The 24,500-nt window shown below is 40.9% G+C and overlaps 1 protein-coding gene across 7 annotated transcripts in view; it reads right to left on the bottom strand.

The window, feature by feature from the left end:
* Positions 1-24,500, bottom strand: part of TRIP12 (thyroid hormone receptor interactor 12) — a 177,497-nt gene that overhangs the window by 34,804 nt on the left and 118,193 nt on the right. For 5 of the 7 annotated variants that reach the window (XM_030575536.1, XM_030575537.1, XM_030575535.1 and 2 more), the window contains 12 exons: positions 23,336-23,487; positions 14,383-14,555; positions 13,763-13,836; positions 13,479-13,678; positions 12,388-12,515; positions 11,958-12,109; positions 11,013-11,155; positions 9,194-9,350; positions 6,760-6,858; positions 6,117-6,231; positions 4,489-4,643; positions 3,680-3,844 (listed from right to left, as the gene is read on the bottom strand). In XM_030575536.1, the coding sequence (XP_030431396.1) occupies positions 3,680-3,844; positions 4,489-4,643; positions 6,117-6,231; positions 6,760-6,858; positions 9,194-9,350; positions 11,013-11,155; positions 11,958-12,109; positions 12,388-12,515; positions 13,479-13,678; positions 13,763-13,836; positions 14,383-14,555; positions 23,336-23,487 (1,713 nt within the window). The remainder of the gene's footprint in view (positions 1-3,679; positions 3,845-4,488; positions 4,644-6,116; positions 6,232-6,759; positions 6,859-9,193; positions 9,351-11,012; positions 11,156-11,957; positions 12,110-12,387; positions 12,516-13,478; positions 13,679-13,762; positions 13,837-14,382; positions 14,556-23,335; positions 23,488-24,500) is intronic. The other 2 variants (XM_030575538.1, XM_030575540.1) reach the window with 1 other exon arrangement.

Here is a 24,500-nt window from a genome sequence, read left to right as displayed (position 1 = left end):
CACCCACATGAAATATATGGCTGCATCTCATTTTTTTTTAAATTAAAGTAGAGAAGCTATTGCAAGCAAATGCTTGCTGGGAGAGGAGGGTGATTGGATGGGAGAGTAGGTGCTAATAGGGGGAGAAAAGTTGGGGTAGATCAGTTGATGGGGAAGGGAGACACGGAGAGAGAAGAGGGACACAGGGATGAGAGGGGAACCTGCCAGCCCTACATTCCCTTCCCATGCCTGCAACACAATCTAAAGAGGTTCATAGATTCTAAGATCAGAAGGGATCATTATGATCATTTAGCACAGTGGTCACCAACCGGTCGATCGTGATCAACTGGTTGATCCTGGAGGATCTCTGGCTGCGTAGCAGGGCTGCTGCTAGATAGGCTACCTGCCTGCCCCCCCCCCATGCCACTCCTGGAAGTGGCCAGTGGTTGAGAGGGACCAGGGTCTCCTTCCACACTGCTCCTGCTGCTAACCACTGCCCCCCCGCAGCTCCCATTCGCCCTGAATGGGGAGGTGTGGCCAATGGGAGCTGTGGGGCCGGTGCTTGTAGAGAGGGGCAGCGTTCAGAGCCACGTATCGCCCTTCGCCGCCACGCCGCTTCCCCCTCCCCCCCCCAGGGTGCATTGCCCCTTTCCAGGAGTGGCATGGGGCTGAGGTAGGCAGGGAGCCTGCCGTAGTGGCAGTCATGCTGTGCCACCAACTGGGAGCTGCTGGAGGTAAATGCTGCCTGGTGGGAGGCTGCACCCCAACCCCCAGCTCTGAACCCCCCTCCCAGAGCCAGCACCTCATACCCTCTCCTGCAGCCCAAGCCTGAGCCCTGAACTCCTCCTTTACTCCCTCTTGCACCCCAGCACCAGGATCAGCCCAGAGCCTCCTCCCACACTGTGAACCCCAGGTGAGGGAGAGCAGCGAGGATGGAGTGACTGGGGCAGGACAGATCCTGGGTTACCCTTACATTCAAAAAGTGATTTTGGGCATAAAAAAGGTTGGTTACCACTGATCTAGCATCATCTTCTGCATAAGACGATGACATTTTCTAATCATTTCATCATTCACATGGCTCTTCTCTGAACCCTTTCTAACTCATGAACATCTTTCTTGATCTCTCTCTATCCTTTCCCTGCCTCCTTTAGATAAGCCAAGCTCTGGAGAGGTCTGAGCCTCCTTCCTTACTTCCCCCACATCTGAGCTGGGATCTGAGTGCAGCTTCCTGCCCTTGTGTGCACCAAGCTCTGGGGGGCCCTGCACATCTATGAGGTTCAGACCTGCAGAAAGAGTCCTAGAGCCCCCCTCCTGCCAGAACCTGGAAGTCTGCATTGCAATGAAACAGCACCACAGCTTGCTGGGCTCTGGCTGCAGTCAGCTGGTACAGCCAGCCAACAGTTTCTGTTTGCTGTGTAGACCTAACTCAGAGCTATTATTTCAGGCTACAGTCTTCTCCACAGGACGTTCTTTCATCTGATAAATCTCTCACTGAGATGAACAGGTCACTTCGCACATCTATGAGTTTGCTATGCTGCTGCTGATAGATGTGTAGAGCCCTCCCATAGTTAAGATTAGAACCAGCCTTCTGTTTAAAGGAGGACTCTTCTAAGTGCTACACAAATTGTTTTGAACAGTCTAGTATTTTCATAAATTGAAGATATTAAGATAACAACTGCAGCCATCATCCATTAATTATCCTCACTTATCCCTTTTGGCTCTGTTTATCTCCCTCCCAAGGAGATTGGTATTGGGCTTTTTCAGATGATTGCTCCCCTTTTGCAAGTGAGATGCAGACTGCCTCTGACTGAATAGGTCCCTTCAATGAATACAAGACAGTCAAGTTTTAAAGATTTTTCACACTATTGCTAACGAAAACTAAGTTGCACCAATATTAATACTGGGAGCCCTAGCAAACACTGGCCTCTGAATCTGAGCTGAGCTAGATAACATGATGCTTAACAAGCCAGTGACCAATCAATATGATATTGTTGCCACTAGTCGAGCTGACCCGCTATTTGTAACTGGAAAGATTTGGAAAGTTTCCCTAGCATAGACAATATACCAAATTGGTGTCCCACTGAAATAAATACATGCTCCCAGAAACATCCTGCAGTTTAGCAAATCAAGTATTTGCTTATATTTGGGTTTAGAGTGGCTTCAAAGTCCCAGATCTTTTGGATACAAGGAAGGTGAGAGGAAAGACCCAAAAATCCATAGTAAAGCCACATTCTTCTGGTGAAGGTTTTCATTAAAATAAATAAAAGAACTCATTAAATTACCGACTCAAGTTGTAAGACTGAAGACTTGATGGGAAGTTTAGGGCAAATACTAAACCTTTATCACTTATCAAAATACACGGCACCAAAACTCAGATGATCAAAACAAATACTAAAGGGAACACTGAAAGACACTTCATGGCATTAAAGCTAGAACTGAGACAAGTCTTCAACTTCAGACATAGACAAGACCGGTCTATGCTTGGCTCTTCTGCCAAATATTTCCCACAAATACTTCACTAGCTCAGTTCCAATGGAGTGCTAGGGTAGGCATTTTAACTAAGGCCAGATCTATACTATCATTTACTTAGGTATACCTTCCGTCACTCAGGGGTGAGAATAAGCTATCCCAATAAGCGTTGTAAATTACACCCACTTAAGTGCCAGTTTGGACAGTGCTATGTCAGTGGGAGAGCTTCTCCCCCCCAACACAGCTACTGCCTCTTGCAGAGGTGGATTTAATTGTGCCAATAGGAGCCATCAGATGCAGCTGCGCGGATATAGTGCTTCTAGTGTAGATTAGCCCTACGTCTTCTAAACCTCATCTGAGCAGAGCTGGTAAAGTCGGCAAAATTTTGAAAAACAGCCTGGCTAACTCTGTGTATGCTCTCTTTTAGGAACTGAAGCGAGGTATCAAAGCTCTTTTTGAGTACAAGTAGCTTCTTACACTTTGCTTCAAGAAAATTGTCCACATCTAATTTTTTGATCAAAGTGAAGAAATTCTCATCATATTATGCCTCAAATATCAAGGCTGCTTTGAAACGAAGGAATTCAATACAGTCCTGACTTTCTGACCTTGTATTGGACAGGTATTTTAATTTGTGCATGTATCTGACTCTGCTAAATCAGAAAACTCAGTCTAACTTCAAAATACATAATGTGACATTTGTCTCAATTTATTAATTTTTCTCCAACATGTGTGAGAAGTCTTTATTGTACTGGGGGAGAGGTAATCTTCCTCATGTGTCTATAGAGCTGCTGAGCAGCGCCCAACATACGACAGTTAACCAAATAAACCCTTCTCTATACTACTAGATTTGTTATCAGTGTTAAAAAAACCAGAAGTGTGATGCAGTGTTAATAATTGTGCTTATATGCAATGGAGTGAAAAAACTCCTTGCTAATAAAGGACTAGGAATTCATACTGTATACTGTATCATCCAATGTAGATTTACAAAAAGGTCACCTGGTTGTCCATTGCTAGCAAATTATTTACAACTTTGACTTCAAATTGATTTAAGAGGATTACTAATACTGAGAAAAGTAGTAATTTTTATTAGTATATTAAGAAGATATCAATTAAGTATTTATAAGAAGATAAATATGTTCACTCTATTTCAACTATGGCTTGCAAAAATCCAGAAATATGTAAAAATCAAGTTTGGCCTTTCCCCTTCATATAAATTACTCTTCCTTCCTACCTGTGATTCGTCCTGTTCAAGTCTTTTCTTCTGTCTCACTATATCTTCAAGATGATATACTGATCTAGCTACCACTGGATCGATATTAAACAAGTCATGTGAAGTGAGGGAAGTTTCCTGTCGTAACATCCATTTGTAAAAAGGAAGGCCAAGGGGAAGGTCCACCTGGAAGCCAAAGTAGCATTGTTTTAAAATTAATAGTTAATGCATAAAAAACAAATAAATAAAAATAAATAAATACATACATAAATAAATAAAATCAGGTTTCAATTGCTTTAAGTTTTGAAGTTTCATTCTCTGAGCAGTACCTTTTCCAAAACATTTTTTGGACTAGCAGAGAGTGGTTTGTCATGCAATATGTATAGTACTTTGGGAGAAATGTATAGTGGAGATTTTAATATAAAGGACAGAGTTATGTTGAAAGACCTAGGTATGATAGTGATAAGCAAGTATGAATTTTCAGCATTTGCTACTATATCACAAGCCCCATATAATTTTGGGCTACATACACGAAGGGATAAAATCACAATGTAGATAGAAATTAGGTGCTCTCTCTTCCAGAGAAAGATGAGCTCGAGTCACTCAGGAGATCCCCTAACAAGATTACAACTCATCTTCTTTTTAAAAATACTGACTAGCATTGAAAGTGCTGAAATTCAGGTTCTCTCAATATTAAGCCATAATCAGACTTGCAGCATTACCAACTTCGTTTTCCTGAATCTAGAGTCTAGCAGAAAGTGTTCAACATTGGAACCAACAGAACTTAGTGTTATATATTACTTCAGATAAAAATCAAATTTCATTCTTACCAATCTGAAATCCATGATAGCCTTAGCCATTAGTTTTCCCAGAAAACGGAACTTCATTTTAACCTTTGCAATGTGAGCTGGTTTAGCTGTTCTACCAAAAGGAAGCGCAAATAGGCCTTGGAGATTATGAATATATTTGGTGCCTTCTTGGCTTCCTGTTGGGGGAGGGGGGAAAAGGAGGGGAGGGGCGAGTTCAGTACTTATATAATGCTTTTTCATTTAAATATGAATTAAAGGCAATGAGTCTAATTATTCTGGCCTATAATTTAGGTTGTTAAAAATGTCAGTTTTAAAAAATTGAAGTCATGATATTTCTATTTCACCCCATCAGTTACAAATTTAACCATTCCTTGCAGCATTAGCAAATCAAACAAACAAACAATCTTGTAATACTGCAGAATAATACTGTAATATGAAACAAAGTAACTTGTTTTTATTTGCCAAAGCTGAACAAAAGTTCAGAATTAATATTTTCACTGTTCATAGTCATAACAAGGAAATTTTAATAAGTGATTATCCTGACAGCATCTCTTTAAACTTTGAGAAAATGAAAAAATAAAAATAATCTTGAACACTCCATCCAGATTTCTAAACACATGAATGTATTTACCCTACAAAAAGTCTTAAGATAATGACCCCTCGAGTATGAAGGTCCTGAGACAAACTGGGAAAATGTCTGTTATTTCTTATGAATATTACATGCGACTGTTTGCCTGTTCAAGTGTGTACTGCTGCCTGCCTGAATGCACACACTTTCCCAAACAAGGTGTAAAAGGGCTGAGGTGCCAAGTATAGTCTTAGGTACCCAGATTCAAGGGAGTTAAGATAACTATGGCTGGCCCATCAACAGTGAGAAGTTACACAGCTGGCTCCATCCAGGAAAGGACACTTTACTCTTCCCAAGGCTAAGACTGGGATCAAAGGAGACCCTAAAAGATCAAAAGACCGTAGCAATTAAAAAGCTGCCCAAGGCAGAAGGAGTAGGGGGGAGGAGAAGAGGGTAGAGAGGCCTCAGTATGGGTCAGTTAAAAAGGCTGGCAGTCTGACTGAAACACTCAGGAAAGAAGGCTAGAAGGAGTGTAGGCTGGTTCTCTCAACTCAGATGGGGAAGAAGCCAGACCCACTTGAGCTCTGGATAGAGAGATTAATCTTAGGTAACAGAATGTATGTTCAGGTCTCTTATTTTAAATCCACTCCTAAATGCTGTGTACCTTTTGGGCAAAACAAATCCTGCTTTGTTTAGAAGTTGTTTCTTTCTCACTTCAAACGCATGCTATCACAGGCTTCTGGAGAAGATCACTTCTTGCAAGTGCCAACTCCAGTTTTGCCTGCTGGTTTAGGTAGGGTTGATACCCAGGTGGCTGCAACCAAGGTCCTGGTCAGAGTATGCAAATTGCAGAGTTCCACCTTAGGAGAGGTAAAGGCCTATGGCCTGATATCAGTAGGGGGGTTCGCTGAGAGATCACAGAGAAGGGGCAGCAGTGCAGCTAGCCCAATAACCATGACAAGTGATCTTCGATAACCACTTTTTTGGGTAGAATTACATTTTAAGGCATTAGAACTTGGAAGTCCCAAAGGACAGTTTCTGAAGCAGCTGAAAGTACATTGATAATCAGAAAAACAGTCACCTTTTGGATTGGATAGAGTTACTTCTTCTCCTCTCCAGAGGCCTAAGTCTGCCCTCTGTAGTTCCTGAGATACAAGTGCATAAAATTCCAGTGTAGGTCCTAAACCTGTGCCAACCTTCAGAGAGAAAAGGCAATTTTTCATTTAATATTTTAATGTTCAGAACATTTGTAATTTAAGTGTGAGCTGTGCAATAATATAAAACAGTTATATTCATTACAATTTCTTCTTCCAGGAAAAGGCCTTTCTATAACCAAAAAATTTATTAAACCTGCAGAGCTAACAAAAATTCATACATAGAAAAGGGATACTGACCAAACAGAATATTTATTAAGTCGCCTAGTGATCAAGCTAGAGACATGCACGTGTCTGCTAGAGTAAGAGTTTTTCTAACTTTAAAGTGAACACATTTCTAACTGCTGACCTTAACGTGCATTTGCAGTTGAAAAATGCTGTTTTGTCTAGCTATTTGGACAGTCAGAAACCAGTCATATTTGGAAGAAGTAGTTATGCATTAGTGGATGGAATTTTTAGCTGCCAGTAATAGGACGGAAGACAGTCTGACCAAGTTATTCTAATGCAATTACAGCTTTTGTATGAACATTCATTAAAAAGGGTTAATGTAGTCACATAGCCATTACTTACTTCATTCTCATACTGGATTTCCAACATAGCTCTCGAACTGCCTAGATCTTGCATCACAGATTCTGCCTGTTTCAACAGCTCTTCTCTGTTCACAGTGCGCTATACATTAAAGACATTTAGACAATCGAATTAATTTTTGCAAATCTCAATTCCTCAGTAAGCAAGGGAGTTATAACAATAAGGAAACAAAATTTTGGAATGAGAAAGAGAAAGTTTTTGATTGAATCTTGATTGTAGTAAAGCTTTTGGCACAGTCCTATGTGATAGTTTCATAATGAAACCCGGGAAATATGGTCCAGATTAAATTATGATAAGGTCGGTATAAACCTGGTGGAAAAAAACACATTAAAAAAGTAGGTATCAGTAGTTTGCTGTCAGACTGCAGACTTATCTAGTGGATTCTCACAGGAGTCTGTCACTATTCAATACTTTCACTGATGACTTGCATAATGGAGTACAGTATGCTTATAAAATCTGAGAATGACACCAAGGTGGGCAGGGTTGCTAGAACTGTGGAGAACATGGACAATTCAAAATGGCCTTGACGGATTGAAGAGCAAGTCTGGCAGCACTGAAAGATACTACATGTAGGAAGATAAAAATCAAATGCACAAATACAAAAATGGGGCATAATTGGCTATGGAGTAGTACTGCTGAAAAAGGATCTGGGGATCACAAACTGAATGAGAGTCAATGTGATGCAGTTGCAAAAAAAAAAAAAAAAAAGGCTAACAATTCTGGGGTGAAACAACAAAAAATTGTCATGTGTGAGACATGGGCTATAACTGTCCCACTCTACTTAACACTGGTGGGGCTCCAGCTGGAGTCCTGTGTCCAGTTTTGGGAGCCACATGTCAAGAAAGATGGATAAAATTAGAGAGAAAGTCCAGAGAAGAGCAACAAAAATGAGGAAAAGTTTAGGAAATGTGACATTTGAGGAAAGATTAAAAACTGGGTATTTTTAATCTTGAGAAGAGAAGACCTGATTAAAAGTCTTCAAATTTGTTCAGGGCTCTTATTTAAAAAAAAAAAAAAAAAAAAAAAAAGGACAGTGATCAATTGTGGTCCTATCTTTAGTAGGTGTGGAGAATTAGTAATGGGCTTATCTGCAGCCAGGGAGATTTAGGTCAGAGAGTAGGAAAAATTTTTTCTACTATAAAGGGTAGTTAAGCCCTAGAATACGAAGGTTCCAAGGAAGATTGTGGATTCTGTCATAGGAGGTTTAAAAACAGGTTGGACAAGCACCTGTCAGGGATGATCTAGTTTTACTTGGTCCTGCTTAAGCACAACACAGTACTGGACCAGATGACCTCTTAAAGTCCCTTTCAGCTCTATAGTTCTATGATTCTAAATAAAATAATTTGCTTTTAAACATGTATTAATTTTATATAAAGCAAGAAGTTGTATTCAGTGGTGAACTATTTATATAAAAGGTGTTTCATGTCAAATGCAAACTGGTAGTCCTAAAATTGTAGGATTATGTACTAGTAGGGAACATTCTTGCTCTGGACCAGAAAAACTTTAAGTCTCAGCCCTAGGACTGGGGCATCATAGTAGAAATTATCAGGTGACAGGTTGCCCACTCAGCACCCTCTTCACCCTTGAACAAGAAAAGGGTAGTGGGGGTCCCACCAGTGGCCTGGGACTCAGTGGTTTGAGAGGCTGACAGAAGCCCTCCACCATGTGGAATGGATTACAAAAGAAAGGACGACCTTAATAGGACAAGCTAGTGCTGACAGTTCCCAGATATGTTATTTAAGAAGGCGGGACCCAGGTAAGCCACATTCCTGATAGCTTGTCTCCTTCCTGTTGTCCAGGCAATAAGCTACTAGGGTCTAGTGGCTGTTCAGGAGGGAGTTAAATATCCAAGGCTATCAGTTTTCTCATCATGTGTCAGGGTCAGAGTTCTCTCTCTACAAGAATGCATTACACTGAATACTTAAGCATATGGATACTTTTCTGGTGTGTACTATTTATATACCTTTTCCAGAATCAATAGAAAACACTGAATCAGGTGAATATAACAATAAGAATAAGCCTAATAAAGAACCCTTAAGTACTTACATCTATACAAGGCATCTACATGTATAGCAAACATTTTCAACAACACAGTTTACATTTCACAAGCAGGCAATGTCTCCAATCCTTAAACATCCAAAATGTGTTGGGGAGGAGTTACATAACATGTGCCAGCTACCCCTGCTTCCCAACAGCAGATATTCAGTGGGAATATACTTCATTCTTTTGGGAGTTTACCACCCCTACAATGGGCCCGTTTCTCAAAAATCCACTTGAGATATGTACTAGTACAACTGGGATTGTGTCATTTTGAGCAAACACTAAGATCTCCCTTCACTCGAAGTTGTAGAAGACTGATCCACATGGAAAACTACTACTCACTCCTTTGTGAAATGGATTTTGGCATAACACTTACTTTTTTCCTGTCCAGTCGTGGTGCCACTCTACTGTCCTGAGAATCTGACTGATTGATTTCTGGATTGGTATCTAGTAATCTCTGCATTGCTCGATCTCGATCAAAAGCAGTTACATAAAACAGCATTTGCCGGGTGTCAAATGGAAAGAAAAATGGGCTGTGAAGAGTTGGAATTAGTTAGTTTTATACTGGAAATCTGTATTCTTGAGAATTCAAGTAGACTAAGCAGAGGTTTCACAATGCTTGAAACTAGAGAGTTAGGCCAGTTGTATCGCCCCCTAGAGGACACTTTTCTGAGTGTAAAGGTACTTCTGAGAACAGAAGATACTAAGCTTGAGATCAGATATTTAAGATTATAAAACTTTGCAAAGATTTAAAAAACAACCATTAGAAATGTAGAAAATTCAGAGTGAAGGTTAAACCCAAATATTTGAAAGTACAGAGATGTACATTTAATGTTACCAATCCCTCTAATTACTTCCTTAATACCTATTCTACAAGTAATATTTTCAAGTCAAGGACTTTAAAAGCCCACAGCCCAAGGTTCTGGATGTCTTAATTTGGAAAGTCACTTTATTGGTGCACCAACTATATCATTAATTACTACTACCTCATTTTTCAGAGGGGTTTTAAGAAATTTCCAGTTTGTGGAAGACAAATACGCCAAAGACATTACAATTCGTCTTTCAGAACCGGCAAGGTGAGTAGTATTAAGATGTATATATTAAATTATTTGTAAGAGTAGGCTGAGTCTTCCACTACCTTTCTGATTTACTTTCCATTTTATAATCTAGAACTAGGTTTGTTTTTGTTTTCTCTCTCCCTCTCTCCGCCCCCCCCCCCACTCCCAGTTTGATTTACTTCAATAATTCATATCTCTTTATGTTCCGCAGTGGGGAAAGATTATTTTGGGTTATGTCAGTCAAATTTCAAAACTACTTTGAGGACTATTTTTTTAAGCTAAATAAGACTATTGTATGATTCAGATTCCAGTTTTTGTTGTCACCTGTTATCACCAGAGATGGTTGCTTCAGTTCCCATTTCTCATGTTATTATAGGGACAGAGTTAAAAGTTATTTAGCTAACCATATACTTTCAACTGTTTGGATTTCTTAAACTTAACCCTAGTTCTGAACACGGACTGGTTTTCAAACAGTGGTTTAGATATAGTATTTTCTTTTTATCGTAAAATTACACATTCTCCTATAAACTGCAATTTAATGGATTTTTGTCTAGTTACTATCTCAAAATATTTTAAAAATCAATCAGTTTAGGATATTTGAGTGACATGCGGGGTTTAACTTCCTGGTGCTCCTCAGAGCTTAAAGATGCTGTGGAATAAACGTGAAAATGCCATGAAAATAGAAGTATCTATCCTAATGGTTTGACTAAGCCTAGAGCAGTGAAAGAATACAGAAATATGTCCCAAACAATGCATTAAACATCAAATAGGAGCCAAATATGGGTTCTTTTGCCTTACACTTGTCATCACAGTGCTGAAGCTTTCAAGAACACTAGCCTATGAATAGTAACCTAAAAATGTGCACACAACTATCATTGACAATTGGAATCAATCCAAGTTTGCTTAAATACATTAATATGATTTAAGTCATGCAATATTACATGCTGGGAATCAACCATATATCACCATGTTACCCGAAAAAAGTCTCCCGTACCTCTACAAATACCATTCTCACTCTTTAGAGATGCACAGCAATGTATGCTGTGCAAGAGGGAATAACTGAGCTGTAAAAGAGCAAAGTGATTTATTAAACCAAAGTTAAGTTTTAAGGGTTGTAGAAAGCCAGACATTTCATACCATGTTTTTCCAAGTTCTGTCAGCCAAGTTGGTATGTTTCCTGTCATGATTACCAAAGGATCCTGAAGCTGCCTGTTAGCTTTTGCTGTCAATTTACTGTTGATAAATTCTGTGGTTGGAATAATCTCCTTGCAAACTGCATTCTGTGAGATAAAGTAACAGTGTGCTTCTATTTAGAAAAGCATTGGAATCCAGAAAATACCACCTTTTTTTTTTTTTTTAAAACACACACAATTTCTTTTTAATGATTTGTTGCTATTTTTGTGGGGGTGGGTGAGAATGCTTTGAGATATTTTACTGTGTCTTTCCAAGACTGATCAACCTGACATCCAAAGAAACTCCACTGTTCACTCCCTTCATCCCTCTTCAGAAGAATTACTCTTTTGGTTTGGAGGGAAAAGGCGGAGATTTGAAGACTTTTTAGAAGAGAACACCAAGGAGTTTGACTGGACATCACAAACCCCTCTAGTAGTAAAGCCATCACCTTACCAATAGAGGGTAAATTCAGGGGGTGGAGGGCATCACACTCATGATATTCCATCACTTCACAGCTAGAGGGATTATCAGGGATGTTCCCAAATACTGTTTTTGTTTCAGCACCCAGTAATCAGCACTTATCTGATGCAAGTAAGTGTTCAAATTCTATTTAAATTAGAGATGGGCATTAACAATTTTAGACATGTTCCTTAATTAAGGAAATAGCAAAATATTTAGTTCCATAATCCTACATTTGTAGCTGTATTTTTGTAGTCTTGCAAAAATTTTTGTACTCCACACCTTACATAAAAATGATTCTACCATTCAATACTCTGATTTTTATCTAGTTACAGTAATGTTTTTTACACAAGTGAACTTTTCGAAATGGTATTGTCTCAATACCTTTAGCAATGACAGTTCTCTACTGATTTACAGAAAGCCTTCCAAGTAATTAAATGTATTACTCACTTCATACAGGTAATACCAATATCGACTGATAGCATGTAAAACTCTCAGAAGGAGGATAACATCTAACGAGGGGTCTTCAAAGGTTATATTTTCAGGCGGTGTAAATACAAGGTAAACTTCTAAAGGATTTGACACTGAAGGGCACACACCATCTAGGGAGAGAAAAAACTAGATCATTTCTATTGTAAAACAAATTAGTTAATGAGTTACGCTTCTATCAGTTTGAACTTGAGCTTCTTCGAGATGCACACTATTCTTTTTTTATTATCAGTTACTCAAAACAAAACCTGACTATAAACTAAATTGTAATTCAGGAAGTGTGTGCAGATACAGATATAGATACAGAATTTTTATTAAAAGGTATACAAAACAGAAAATATTTTTATTTGTCACAAATCATCCTACGTATCCCCATGAAACAAGCACTTACCATGCCACAGCTCATCATGCTTTTTTGAATTTCTAGGGGAAGTTTTCGTGGGAGCAGTTTGTGCCCTTCCTCTTTTACCACCAACACACTCCTTATTACCATCTTCATCCTCTCGCACTGGTTTGTACCTAAAAATTGTAAAGCATTTATTAATATGGTTCTGGAATACAACAGACCTGAAAATAAAAACAACAGTTTAACAGTAGATTCTCTCAGGTTACCAGAATTTCATTTCAACAGCAAAGTTTAAGCAGTAACAAACAAGACATCTGCTGGAGCCACCAAATGCAAATTCTGGAACATAAGGGAAAATAGAATATATTGGAGTGAGGAGGAGGAGAAAGGAAGTAGTAAACAAATCGCCAACTTCATGTATTGTATGAGGGAGGCAAAGTGAGGAAGTGCACTCTGTCAAAAACATGTTCTTTCTTCTTGAGTTTAATACCTTGGGATGCACTATAGGTGCAAATAGTTATAAAGACACTGTTGAACATCAGTGTGCTACATGCAGTGACAGCCATACAGAGAAGACTGCCCCTTGCCTCAAGGAATTTACAGCCTTAAATGAGACAATACAACTGATACCCAGTGTGGCTGGATAACCAGAAGATTCCTTTATCAAAACAAAAACTAAAAGAAAAAACGTGTGGCATTTTTTGTTAAGCTTCACCAAACCGATTAATACTTGTAAGCCTCACAAAAAGGTTCCTCGAGCAGATGGCTATTTTTCCTCTATTGTTCATAATTGTTCAAGGTCGATAAAAGAGTCTTTCCCTTAATTTAACTTCTTTCATTTAAGAAGCCCCCTTTTATTTTTCTATTTCCAAACAATTCATCAACTTGCACCCCATCAGCTGGGATTGATATAATCCAAGAAAGTTAACGGTTGCTAATCAGCATTTGGTATGGAGGTTCTACAAAGTAAGTATTTTTCCATCCAAGTAAGTTGCTCAGTGGTCAAAAAGCAGACTTATAAGATACCTACAACAAAGATGCTTTAATAGTCTTGGGGCCTAATATATACACAAGTCCTTTTAAAAGCATACACACAAAAATTTGGAGATTCTTCCTGCTCCCTCTGTCCAGCTTACCATATGGTGTGTGTCTTAGTCCAAATTCCAGCTCTTCCCAAAGGGTTGCTTTCATCATCTGTGGATTCCCTCTCCTCTTCTGCTTGTACACTGAACTGTCTAACTGCTTGATACACAGTCATATTATATGGCAGCAAGTGATCTCCAATGTAAAACTGCAGTCTGTGCCTCACATTCCCTGAATTTAAGAACTGAGCAGCCTCAATAAAAGCAAAGTAAATACAGGTTAAGAAGCAGGTTCATTAGTCTCTCCATATAATTCTATAGAGAGAATAGCAGCTTACCAAAGATTCATCTATTTCTTCATCCGATCCATCATCATCACTGTCTTCATCATCTTCTCTGACTCTTCCATATCCTACCAAGACAAAATTGCATGTCCTTATTTGCACTTCAGAATAAAGTAATTTAAGTGATTATTCATCACACATGTAAACATTAATCCCATATCATTTTGTTTCCCGAGATTCATCAATTCGAAAGTATCAGGTACACATTAAAACAGAATTAACATTTAGGAGATGCAAGTCATGTTCGGTCTTAGCACCAACATTGGAAGGTATACACCACAGATCGATTAGCCAGATAGCTACAGGAGGACAGCATCAGCCTACAGGATGATTGGGAGGCTGTAACATCATACAGTACATGCAATGCAAGATTTGGGACTGATAAAACAAAATCTTGCTTCTAGGAGAGAAAACCTAGACAGCTACAAAGTGAGTAAGCCTACCCAGACAGCTGAACACATTTATCTATCTTCTATATTTAATACTACCCCAACATTTACTTTTATAGCACTCAGATAAGAGATTTATGCAGACTTATCTGTTTTGGTTATTTCTAAATCTATTAAGCACCAACAGGTTGTTCAGCACTGTACAAGATATCAAGATATAAATACCTCTAACTACAAGGTATCTTTCAATGGCTTGCACCAAAGCCAGGGGATCTATCTTCACAGGTCCACCTTTCCACTGTTTCACGTTAGCACAATCTGGATGTCTTTGCAGCTGGCATTTTAATTGATGCGTGTTGAAAAATTTTAAAGCTTGGGATCCTCTGTTGAGGGAAAAACTCAAGATAATTTGTGAAAAAAGTTGCTACAATTATTCTATTTTCTTTGTTCATTTGTATAATCAATACATTACATACACACACGGTTCAGTTACAAATAGAAACTTTCAAATGTTCATTGACTCAATCTAGAAAACAAAGACTAAAATTGTATAAACTATCAAGGCCGAGGCTAATATTTTAAAACTCTGATGCTTAAAGCCAAGCACCAGAAGTCAAATTAGAAACCCAAATAAAATTATCTGATTTTCAGTGGGGGCTGCATATACTAAAAGGAGAGGATAAGGCCATTTAGATGCCTGAATCGAATGCAGCTTTTGGCACATAACATTCAGCATTTACGTTTGAAGATTTAGTCAGAAGTGGTTTCACCATATTCAGTTTTGAGTCTCATTTAAATATGGAAGTATTTTCCACCCTTTTTTGCTGTTTTTCTTGTTTGTACTGCACATTTTCCTTATCAATTCACTTTATCCTTAATCAGTTTTGTTTTTTTAAGTCAAGTTAAAGGCAAACAAAAAAGCTACACCACTGGTTTGCATTTGTTTTTTGCCCCCTGTATCTGCTTTATTTAGTTTTGATACATGCTCCATCTTCTGTTTCTCTACTCATTGCCTTACCATATACTCTCCATTTATCTAATTTGCAGTCCACTCTTCCACATCATGCAGTTTGAAACACTAGCCTTCTAGTGCTGGTTCCTGGCCTCCAAGTACTAGTAGAGGAACAGAAGCTACCAGAAGTTTCAAACCTTTTGGTGCAGGTCTGGTCTACCAGGTACTTAGTAATCTAGCAGTGACAATTCTCTGCTAGACTTACCTTTCTAAGAACATCCTACAAATATTTGAATCAGAAATTGATAAAATTTGTATTTGCACCATTGATTAGTCAAATTGCATTAACTGAGAAATTTAATACGAAAATTAAACATGCACCATTTACAATGCAAAATTTACTCCATAATTCATAGGAAATTGCAGAATAAATTTATCACAGTATGTTTTGGTGAAAAAAGTATGCAACATGTTGAATATTACACACAAATTAATTTGATTTGAGAGTAAACAGGACTTAAGAGCCCTAATCACGGACCAGGACTCCACTGTGCTAGGCACTGTATGAACTGAACAAAAGAAGATGGTCCCTGCCTCAAAGAGAAAGTATCCTGGGATCTCAGATTTTACTTTAAAATTTAACTCAACTCCACATATTTCCTCCTACTCTCAAGAAAGATGTCCAAAGCAAAGAAGAAATTGTGCACTTGAAAAGTGTAATTCCCATCAGCAGTTAATCTTGTTCTTAGCAAAAACAGCATATTACAACAATCTAAGGAGTTCCTAACACTGAAGCCTGGACCAAAAACAGCTGAGATACTTCCAAAGAGTTCCACACCCATCCCAGTAAAAAAGTCTCCCCAAAAATCTTTCTTTCTATCTGTGGACACCTATGCCACAGTCTTTAACAGCACAAACCTTATCATTGACACAGTTTTAATACATGCTGTATGACAATAGGAAGTGAAGTCATTAATGGTAAAGTAGTTTCCAAAAAGCGAATAATAAAACGCATTGATTAGGATGTAATTAATAAAAGATGTGTAATTCTCATTTTCTAAGATACTAAATTTCCCTGATTATTTGCTAATTATTCCCACCAAATTACCTTTAAGGTTTTTATGCTAGATTATGGCAAATTAGATCTATGACAGTCAATGAATGCTTGATGATCTTGCACCAGTAGCTACATAATTACCCAAGAATATTAAAATCTTCTTTTAGATTATGCAATACAAACATTAGCATTGTAATACAAACATGACTAGATTAACTCTTCCAAAGGGAAATGAGAAAGTTACTTAGCTTATAACAGGGATTACACATCTCAAATGAACTTGCAATGTGGGTATACATGTGCTCCATGTGCCCTGAACAGAAGAATTCTGAAAGCAATGTCTGTTGGGCCACACTTGCTCCCTGGCTCACCTCATGCTTTTGATGGAGGAGAAAAAGGGAGGGGTGGACCAACCGCCTCACCAATTCCTTCTCTGGGCTTGTCTACATCAGAAAGTTGCAGCGCTGGTGAGGGAGTTACAGCGCTGCAACTTTGAAGGTGTACACATCTGCAGGGCATCACCAGCGCTGCAACTCCCTGTTTGCAGCGCTGGCCGTACTCCCGTTTTGTCTGGGGTGTAGAGGATCCAGCGCTGGTGATCCAGCGCTGGTAATCCAATGTAGACACTTACCAGCGCTTTTCTTGACCTCCGTGGAACGAGGAAGCCTCTGGTAATCAAGCTGGTCTCCTTTCCCGGTTTGCTCTCTCGTTCCCGGAACCCCGAGCAAGCAGGTCTCCTTCCCTGCGGTTTGCAGGGTGGCTCCGGGAACGCGAGAGCAAACCGCGGCGAAGCTGGTCTCCTTTCCCGGTTTGCTCTCTCGTTCCCGGAGCCACCCTGCAAACCGCAGGGAAGGAGAACCGCTTGCTCGGGGTTCCGGGAACGAGAGAGCAAGCCGGGGAAGGAGACCAGCTTCGCCGCGGTTTGCTCTCTCGTTCCCCGAACCCCCGAGCAAGCAGGTCTCCTTCCCTGCGGTTTGTAGGGTGGCTCCGGGAACGCGAGAGCAAGCCGCGGCGAAGCTGGTCTCCTTTCCCGGTTTGCTCTCTCGTTCCCGGAGCCACTCTGCAAACCGCAGGGAAGGAGAACCGCTTGCTCGGGGGTTCGGGGAACGAGAGAGCAAACCGCGGCGAAGCTGGTCTCCTTCCCCGGCTTGCTCTCTCGTTCCCGGAACCCCGAGCAAGCAGGTCTCCTTCCCTGCGGTTTGCAGGGTGGCTCCGGGAACGCGAGAGCAAACCGCGGCGAAGCTGGTCTCCTTCCCCGGTTTGCTCTCGCGTTCCCGGAACCCCCCTTGAAGCCGCCCAACAGCGCTGCAGTGTGGCCACATCTAACACCACTTGCAGCGCTGGTTGCTGTAAGTGTGGCCACTCTGCAGCGCTGGCCCTATACAGCTGTACTAATACAGCTGTAACAACCAGCGCTGCAAAATTTTAGATGTAGACATGGCCTGAGTTGAGAATCAGAGGAGATCCAAAGCACAGGGGAAAGGACAGCTGGTAGTAGAATACAGATAGGGAGCACGTCTGAGAGAATGTCCAGTTACTATAAAGGTAACTAACTTTCTCTTCAAGTGTTGGCTCCCATGTGTATTCCACTGTGGGTGACTGACAAGCAGTACTCAAACAAGGAGAATGGTCTGAGGTCTTAGCTGGCAGAGCCAAACAAAGGACTGCTGTTCCAAAAGATGTGTCGCCAGAGGAATCCTGGGCCCATCTAGCAAACATAGCTGTCTCAAATATCAAAGAGAGGCACCTCTTGAAGTGATGCCATAGATGTTGCTTGCGCCCTTATGGAAAACTCTTACCCCATAAGTAAGGGGGTGATTAGACAGCTGATAGAGCAAAATATAGCTTGAGATTCATTTTGAGACTATAACATGACCCCAAACCTTTTCTGCTGAGGCAGCAATTATCTTAGGGTATTTCCTGATTGCTTTTATTTTCTGCAGGTAAAGGCTAAGGCTGATCTAACACCGAGGGAATGGAGCCTCCTTTCTTTGGAGGGTTCGTGAGGTTTGGAAAGAACATAGGTAAGTGGATAGACGGAGTAAGATGAAAGACTCCTCTAGGGGTGTGAATGTAGTGAAACAATGCATAAGGACAATCCATGATCAATGCCCCAAACTCACCAGTCCTCCTGGCTGAGCTGATTGCTACCAGGTATGGAACTTTTATGGCGGAGAAGACAGACAGAGCAAGAAGCTAAATGATTCAAAAGGAGGTTTGGTGAATACTTAGAGAACAAGTCCCATTGAGGAGTAGTCTCTTTTTATAGGCAGAAAAAGTACTAATTAAGCCTTTCCAGAACCTGCTAGACAGAGGGTGAGGGTGCCTGATGTTGCAGTTCCCAAGTCAGGAGATCAGGAAATGTAGAAATTATGACTGGCGCCGAAGCCAACATCTATAAGATATTAGGGAACTAAAACCATGTGGGCCAGTTTGGGGGCAATGAGAATAACTCAACCTGTCCTGCCACATCTTGTGCAAAACTCAAAGCAGATGTTGTAGTGGAGACAAGGCAAAGTTCAGATGATCTGAGCAGATGGAAAGAGTAAGATTGTCACCTTCTGAATGTCGACCTAGGACTCGTGTGGAAAAGTATATGTCAGGGAGACAAACAGGTCCATGGTGGGGGCTCCCCAGGGATCAAAAATATTGTTTATCCCAGAGTCGTGAAGCTCCCACTTGTGATTGACCACAAGTTTCCTAATGTATTCTGGTTTCCTGGGAGGTAGACTGTTGACAGGGCAATCCAACTGACAATATACCAATTCCACAGACTGATTGCTTTTGTGTATAGAGGTGCAGAGCTCACTCCGCCATTTTTGCTAATGTAAGAGACTTGAAGTTATCTGACATTATGAGGACATGGGGTCCTTAAACAGAAGAAAGATTTGCCAGCCCTTCAAACTGCTTGTAGCTGTAGAACATTGATATGCATCCTGAATTCTCAAGATGTCCAGGTACCTTACGCTGTACTGTTGCCCATGTGAGCTCCCCAATCCAAAGAAGATGGACCTGTAATGATCATCCTGCCTGGTGCAGAGGTGAGATAGGAAACACAGATGCAAACCTGATGGGGATTCTTCCACCATGACAGGGACTATACCCCTTTGACAGGAACAGAACACTATGGTGCTAATGGACTGTCAGTTTGGCAGGTACACAAATTCAAGCCACACTTGTAGGCAACAAAGATAGAGTCTTGCAAAAGATGAAGCAAGTGCACAAGGCCATATGGCCTAGAAGAGAGGTCTTAATAGGCACTCTGGTGTTGGTTATGAGCTGATCTATGGTGATGTTCACAGACTAAATCCTGGTCTCCTGCAAGTAAGTCCTTGCAGTGATGGAATTTAAGGGCATCTCGATCAAGTCCAAAATGCGTGCAGAGGTGAGAAGGGAATTTTTGGTGTTTATGCTCACACTCAGGGAGGAGAGGAGTTGTAGCATTGTCGAAGGAGATGCCTGGAGCTCTTGGCAAAACAAGGGGCTAATTGTTGACGTAAGGGAAGACAAACTATGATATCTAATATAGGCTTCTATGACAGAGAACATTTTGGGAAACTCACCAGCATGAGAGTAGTAGCAATGAGGAAAGGGCATACTCTGTACTAAAAGTGGAAACCGCCAACTATCTATCTGGGAAAGCGTTAGTGAGCGGTATAGATGTCCTTGTGAAAACAGGAGTCACTCATGTTGAGGGCTGTAAGCCACATCTTTTTCCAGGGATAGAATTATAGATGTTAACGTGGCCCTGTGAAACTTGAGTTTGCCATTTTAACTGCTTTATTGGCAGAGGTCAAGAATAACAGGTCTGCAATTGCCTCTTTTTGGGAACTAGGAAATCTGTTGAGTAAAAACTACTCCTTTGTAACTAAAGAGGATCCCATTCTATCACTCCTCATTGTAAGCGTTTCCACTTCTTGTCTGAGAATGTTGTTCTCATGAGAACAGCCCCTGAGAGGACATGGGAAAGGATTCTGGAGGGGGTACAAAACTATTGGATAGCTCGAATAGAGGATGCTGAGCACCCAGTTTGTCTGCTGTTATTGCACTCCAGGTGTGCAAAGTGCTAGACAACCCCCAAAAGGCGTGTGGGAATTAGGATGTGTTGCATTCAGTTGTTTGCAGCTCCTGAGCTCATTAAACAATGTTTAGCTGAGGACTGGGATTGGCATGAGGAATCCACTGCAGCTCTCTGACTCTTATGGCATGGTCTCCGATGGAAGGTAAGGTAAGATAAGGTCTCCGATGGAAGAACTGCTCAGCCATTGGTCTAGGCTTGTATCATTGCCAGTGGAATTTTCTCTTTGGAGGTATATATACCTGCCACAAAGAGCAGAGGGTGTGCTTGGAGTCTTTTAAAGTGTGTAAGGAATTAACTATCTTCTGATTAAACAGGTTCTCAACGGTGTTCTGGACCCACCCTGGGAAACCCCGAAACATGGAGCCATGACTCCCTATGCGTGATAATGGCAGTAACCATTGCCCTGGACAATGTATCAGCCACATCTGCTGACTGGAGAGCAATCCTGACAACCATTTTGTCTTCCTCTATGAGAGCCTGGAAATGAGCGCTGTCCTGCTCTAGGATACTATCAATAAAGTCAGTGAATTTCAAATAGTTCAGGAAGTCTCACTTAGCCAGTCCTGGTTTCCAATTTGTTTTCCTGAACTAGAGGCTAGAATAAAAGACCTTCCTTCCCAATAAGTTGAGATGCTTGCTCTCCTTATCAGTAGGGGTACAACAGGGGTGTTGCTGCCTAGATCTCTGTGGCAGCTTAAACCACTAAAGAATTAGGAGCAGGGTGAAAACACAAATTTCACTCTTGGCTAGGACATAGTACTGTTTCTCTTCCCCCCTAGCAATAGGGGTGTAAGTAGCTGGGGTATGCCAGACCACTCCAGCTGGGTTCAGGATGACATTATTAACTGGGAGTGCTATTCTACTAGAGCCAGAGGACTAAAGGATGATCCAGCGCTTGTGCTGAGGATCTTGAACCTCAAGAGGAATACGCAGCTGCCCTGCTATTCTGCAAGAGAGTTCCTGGCACTATTTACAGTCAGTGGGGGTGGGGGTGGGGAGGCAGAGGGAGGGAAGAGAGAGAAGAGAAAGAAGATGGAGACATGAAGTCATCACTTCGTCTGGCAATGAAAACAGCAATCTCATCAGATCCAGTAGAACTGCCACTTACTCCTTCTCCTCCTTTGAAGGGTCCAGAAGCAGCTCGTTGTCCCCTCAAAGCAAAGGGGAAGGGTGACTCCCTAGAAGGCCAGATAAACTCTGCAGGATGGTATTGTATGGCCAATAAGGTGGATTGAATGGGGGTTGTGGTGGTCCCCAAGGCATGGGATACCAACGGTCCCAAGGCAGATGATGAGATGGAAGTTGGTCCCAAGTCGACCATGGTGTTCAGACTGGGAAGGTGTGTCTTGGAGGAGAAAGAAAGCATAATGGTTCATCAGGCGGTTCAGAATCTCCCAATGAGGCGAACACAGATTCCAGTTTCAATGACAGTACCACTGGAGGGAAATCATAGCCCAAAGATGGAATGGGAGACATACTGCTTCCAAAGGCTGGCTCCCCTGGTGGAGTCATAACCTCTCTCAAAAGGGAAGGACCCAAAGGAGTGGGAGACTCCAGATCTGGAAGAGCTAAGATGGCCTCAGGAGGACTTTAGGTCTTGGCTTTTCCCCTGAGCGAGAGCGATCCTGGCTACACAAACTACTGGAGCCACAATAGGAGTATGTGTCACAGCCACTGAAGACAAAGATGGAACCATGGGTGATCAGTGCTCTCAGCTGTCTGTCTGTCAGTACCAGTGCATCCTGGGGTTTGTGCTAGAGAAGTGCTGGAGGCACCAGTACTGCCAGACTGAACCAGTGCTGATGGAGCCCTAGAGTTGTGGGCTCTCTTATCAGATCTCCAAGACTTAGAGCATACTCAATTCTCTTGGGCTGAGCTAGCGTTTGGTTTTTGCAGGGCTGGATCAGATTTTTTCAATGTGGATTTGGAGTAAGACTTAGACTTATGTTATGAGAACAAGCCCTGCTCTCCTGACAAGACCCTGCCAAGGGATCTATGTGAGTAGATTCCTTCACTCCTGATTTGGATGTTGTGGCAGGAGGTGCACACCTTATTGAGTCAGACTGATGTATGGGGACTGATCCCCCAACATGGGTCAGATTGTGGCCTCATAGTCTTTTACATTATGTGCTTCCTAAGGCAAAGCTCTTGCCCTTCCTTGTCACAGGAACAAATGGCAAATACCGAGCCTTGATGTGACATGGGCTTCCCCAAAGCAGTACAAGCAGCATTGGTGGTAACTGCTGATTGAGAAGAACATTAGGCAGGAAGCACAAATTTTGAAGCCTGGACTCCTGGGCATAGTTCAGTACCCAAACAGGGTGGGAGGGAGGGAGGAAGGGAGAGGTGTGCTCACCAGGTCAGGGAAATGGACTAACCTCACTCAAACACTAAAACAAAAACAAAATATCTTTAAAAACTCTAGAATATAAAAACTATTTAATATCTAAGTATCTTTTTAGAGATAAAGCTGAAGTTTGGCACACCAGAGGTTCTGCCCCAGACCATGCAGAAGTGAGAAGCAACTGGAGAGACAATGGGTCCATCCTGCTCCAGCCTTTATCTTATTGGTTGGAGGCATGAGATAAGTCATGACAGATGTGCAGACCACCCGACAGTGCTTTCAGAACTCCCTAGCTCCTGAGCTCATGTACCAAGGTTGAATACTCATTGGGACCAGCACTTGAAGAAAAATATTGATTTATCACATAGCAGTAAATCCATTTTCCTCTGACTAATCTTCAGTTTAGGCTTAAGAGAATTAATCCATGAACATGCCAAGTTTTTACACAGGAAACAAAGCAAGTTTCAAGAGTTTCAGTTTAAAAGTTTGCATGTAAGTATTATGCACCTCCACCTATAATTTATATTTTAAAATAGTCTTCTTCAGATTCCAGGTTCAACGCTCACTCGCTATGGTTATATTTACAACTATTAGTTGAAGACAAATGCCAGCTGCATAATTGCTCTCTCTCTTTTAAAGAGGCCAAAGCTTTTTGTTACCTCTTGAAACTTTGCCAGCATTGGGACAAGTGCTAGAAACTAGCAACTTCCAGCAAAAAGGCGTTACCTGAGCATTAATTCTTACCTGCTCCCTGTTCCATTTCCACTTGGAAAATCATGCACTTTGACAGGAAACTGCTCCATTTGACTGAGACAGTTGTTCATTTTGTGGACTAATGCCAACAAGGGTGCATTTCCTACTGGCTCTAATCTTCCAAGAGATTCTTCTTCAGGAGGCTGAAGTTGAAGGTAACATTTCTTAGTAATATTTTCTATTGAACAGCTTGTGAGCGTTAATGTGTTAATTTAGCCATATTCTTATGCAAAATAATTTGCTTTAGCTATTAATGCACCAGTGTTCTCTAAAGTTGCTAAGTGCAAAAACTGACAGCAATACTTATATCTCATTATTTGTTACTACCAGGTTCTCTTTACTGCGTTTCCAGAACATCACATTGTCACTTTTATTTTTAAAAGAGAAAAAAATTCACAATTTAAATATATGTTTAGATAATGGGCTTTACAAATTATTGCACAGACTGGTTCACGTGGACAACTGCTAAAAACAGAGACTGTTAAGCTTTTTGGATTTGCCTTACTATAAATACTGATCAGATGCTAAAGTATACAGAGTTTTCTACAGACATGCTCTTCCAAGTGTCCTTCATTTGATAGTGAAGACTGAAATAAAATTGGCCATACTAGGTCTTAAAAAGAAGATCTTATGCATTCTGAAACAATATAACAATTAAGATTTTTTTAAAATGCAGTGTCTCTTGAAGTTTCTACACTATTAAGATGACTTAATGGTCAACACAAAGATAACCAAGACTGCCAAACAATTTGCTACACAGAATGACACCTTTTCTTCTAAGTTTACTAGAACCCAGTAACAGCCTTACGTATTTAAAATATTCCCACCCTTTTAGCTATGGGCATTAAGTTTAAAGGAAATTTCAGATTATTCTTACACATTTTCATCTCTCAATTGTGCTCTTCTTTGATGAGCTAAACCAAATCACTTACATTACTCCCAAGAGAAATTAACAGAAACAGTCAATTGCTATTGACTGAATCTCCCCCCTCTCCATTATGCGCATCTTATCCGGTGGCTCTCTGTCTCCCCAGAGGCAACTGACCATTCTGGAAAATCTTATCACCTGTTGTGTGGTACTTCCCCAGTGAGTACAGTCTGTATCAGAGCGGAACAACAGTCTTTTTTTTTAATTAAAGTTGTCATATTAGTAAAA

The sequence above is a fragment of the Gopherus evgoodei genome, chromosome 9, assembly GCF_007399415.2.
Source record: "Gopherus evgoodei ecotype Sinaloan lineage chromosome 9, rGopEvg1_v1.p, whole genome shotgun sequence".
NCBI lineage: Eukaryota > Metazoa > Chordata > Testudines > Testudinidae > Gopherus > Gopherus evgoodei.
Note: the sequence above shows the minus strand (reverse complement) of the source record. Positions and strands in the feature narration are given on the sequence as shown.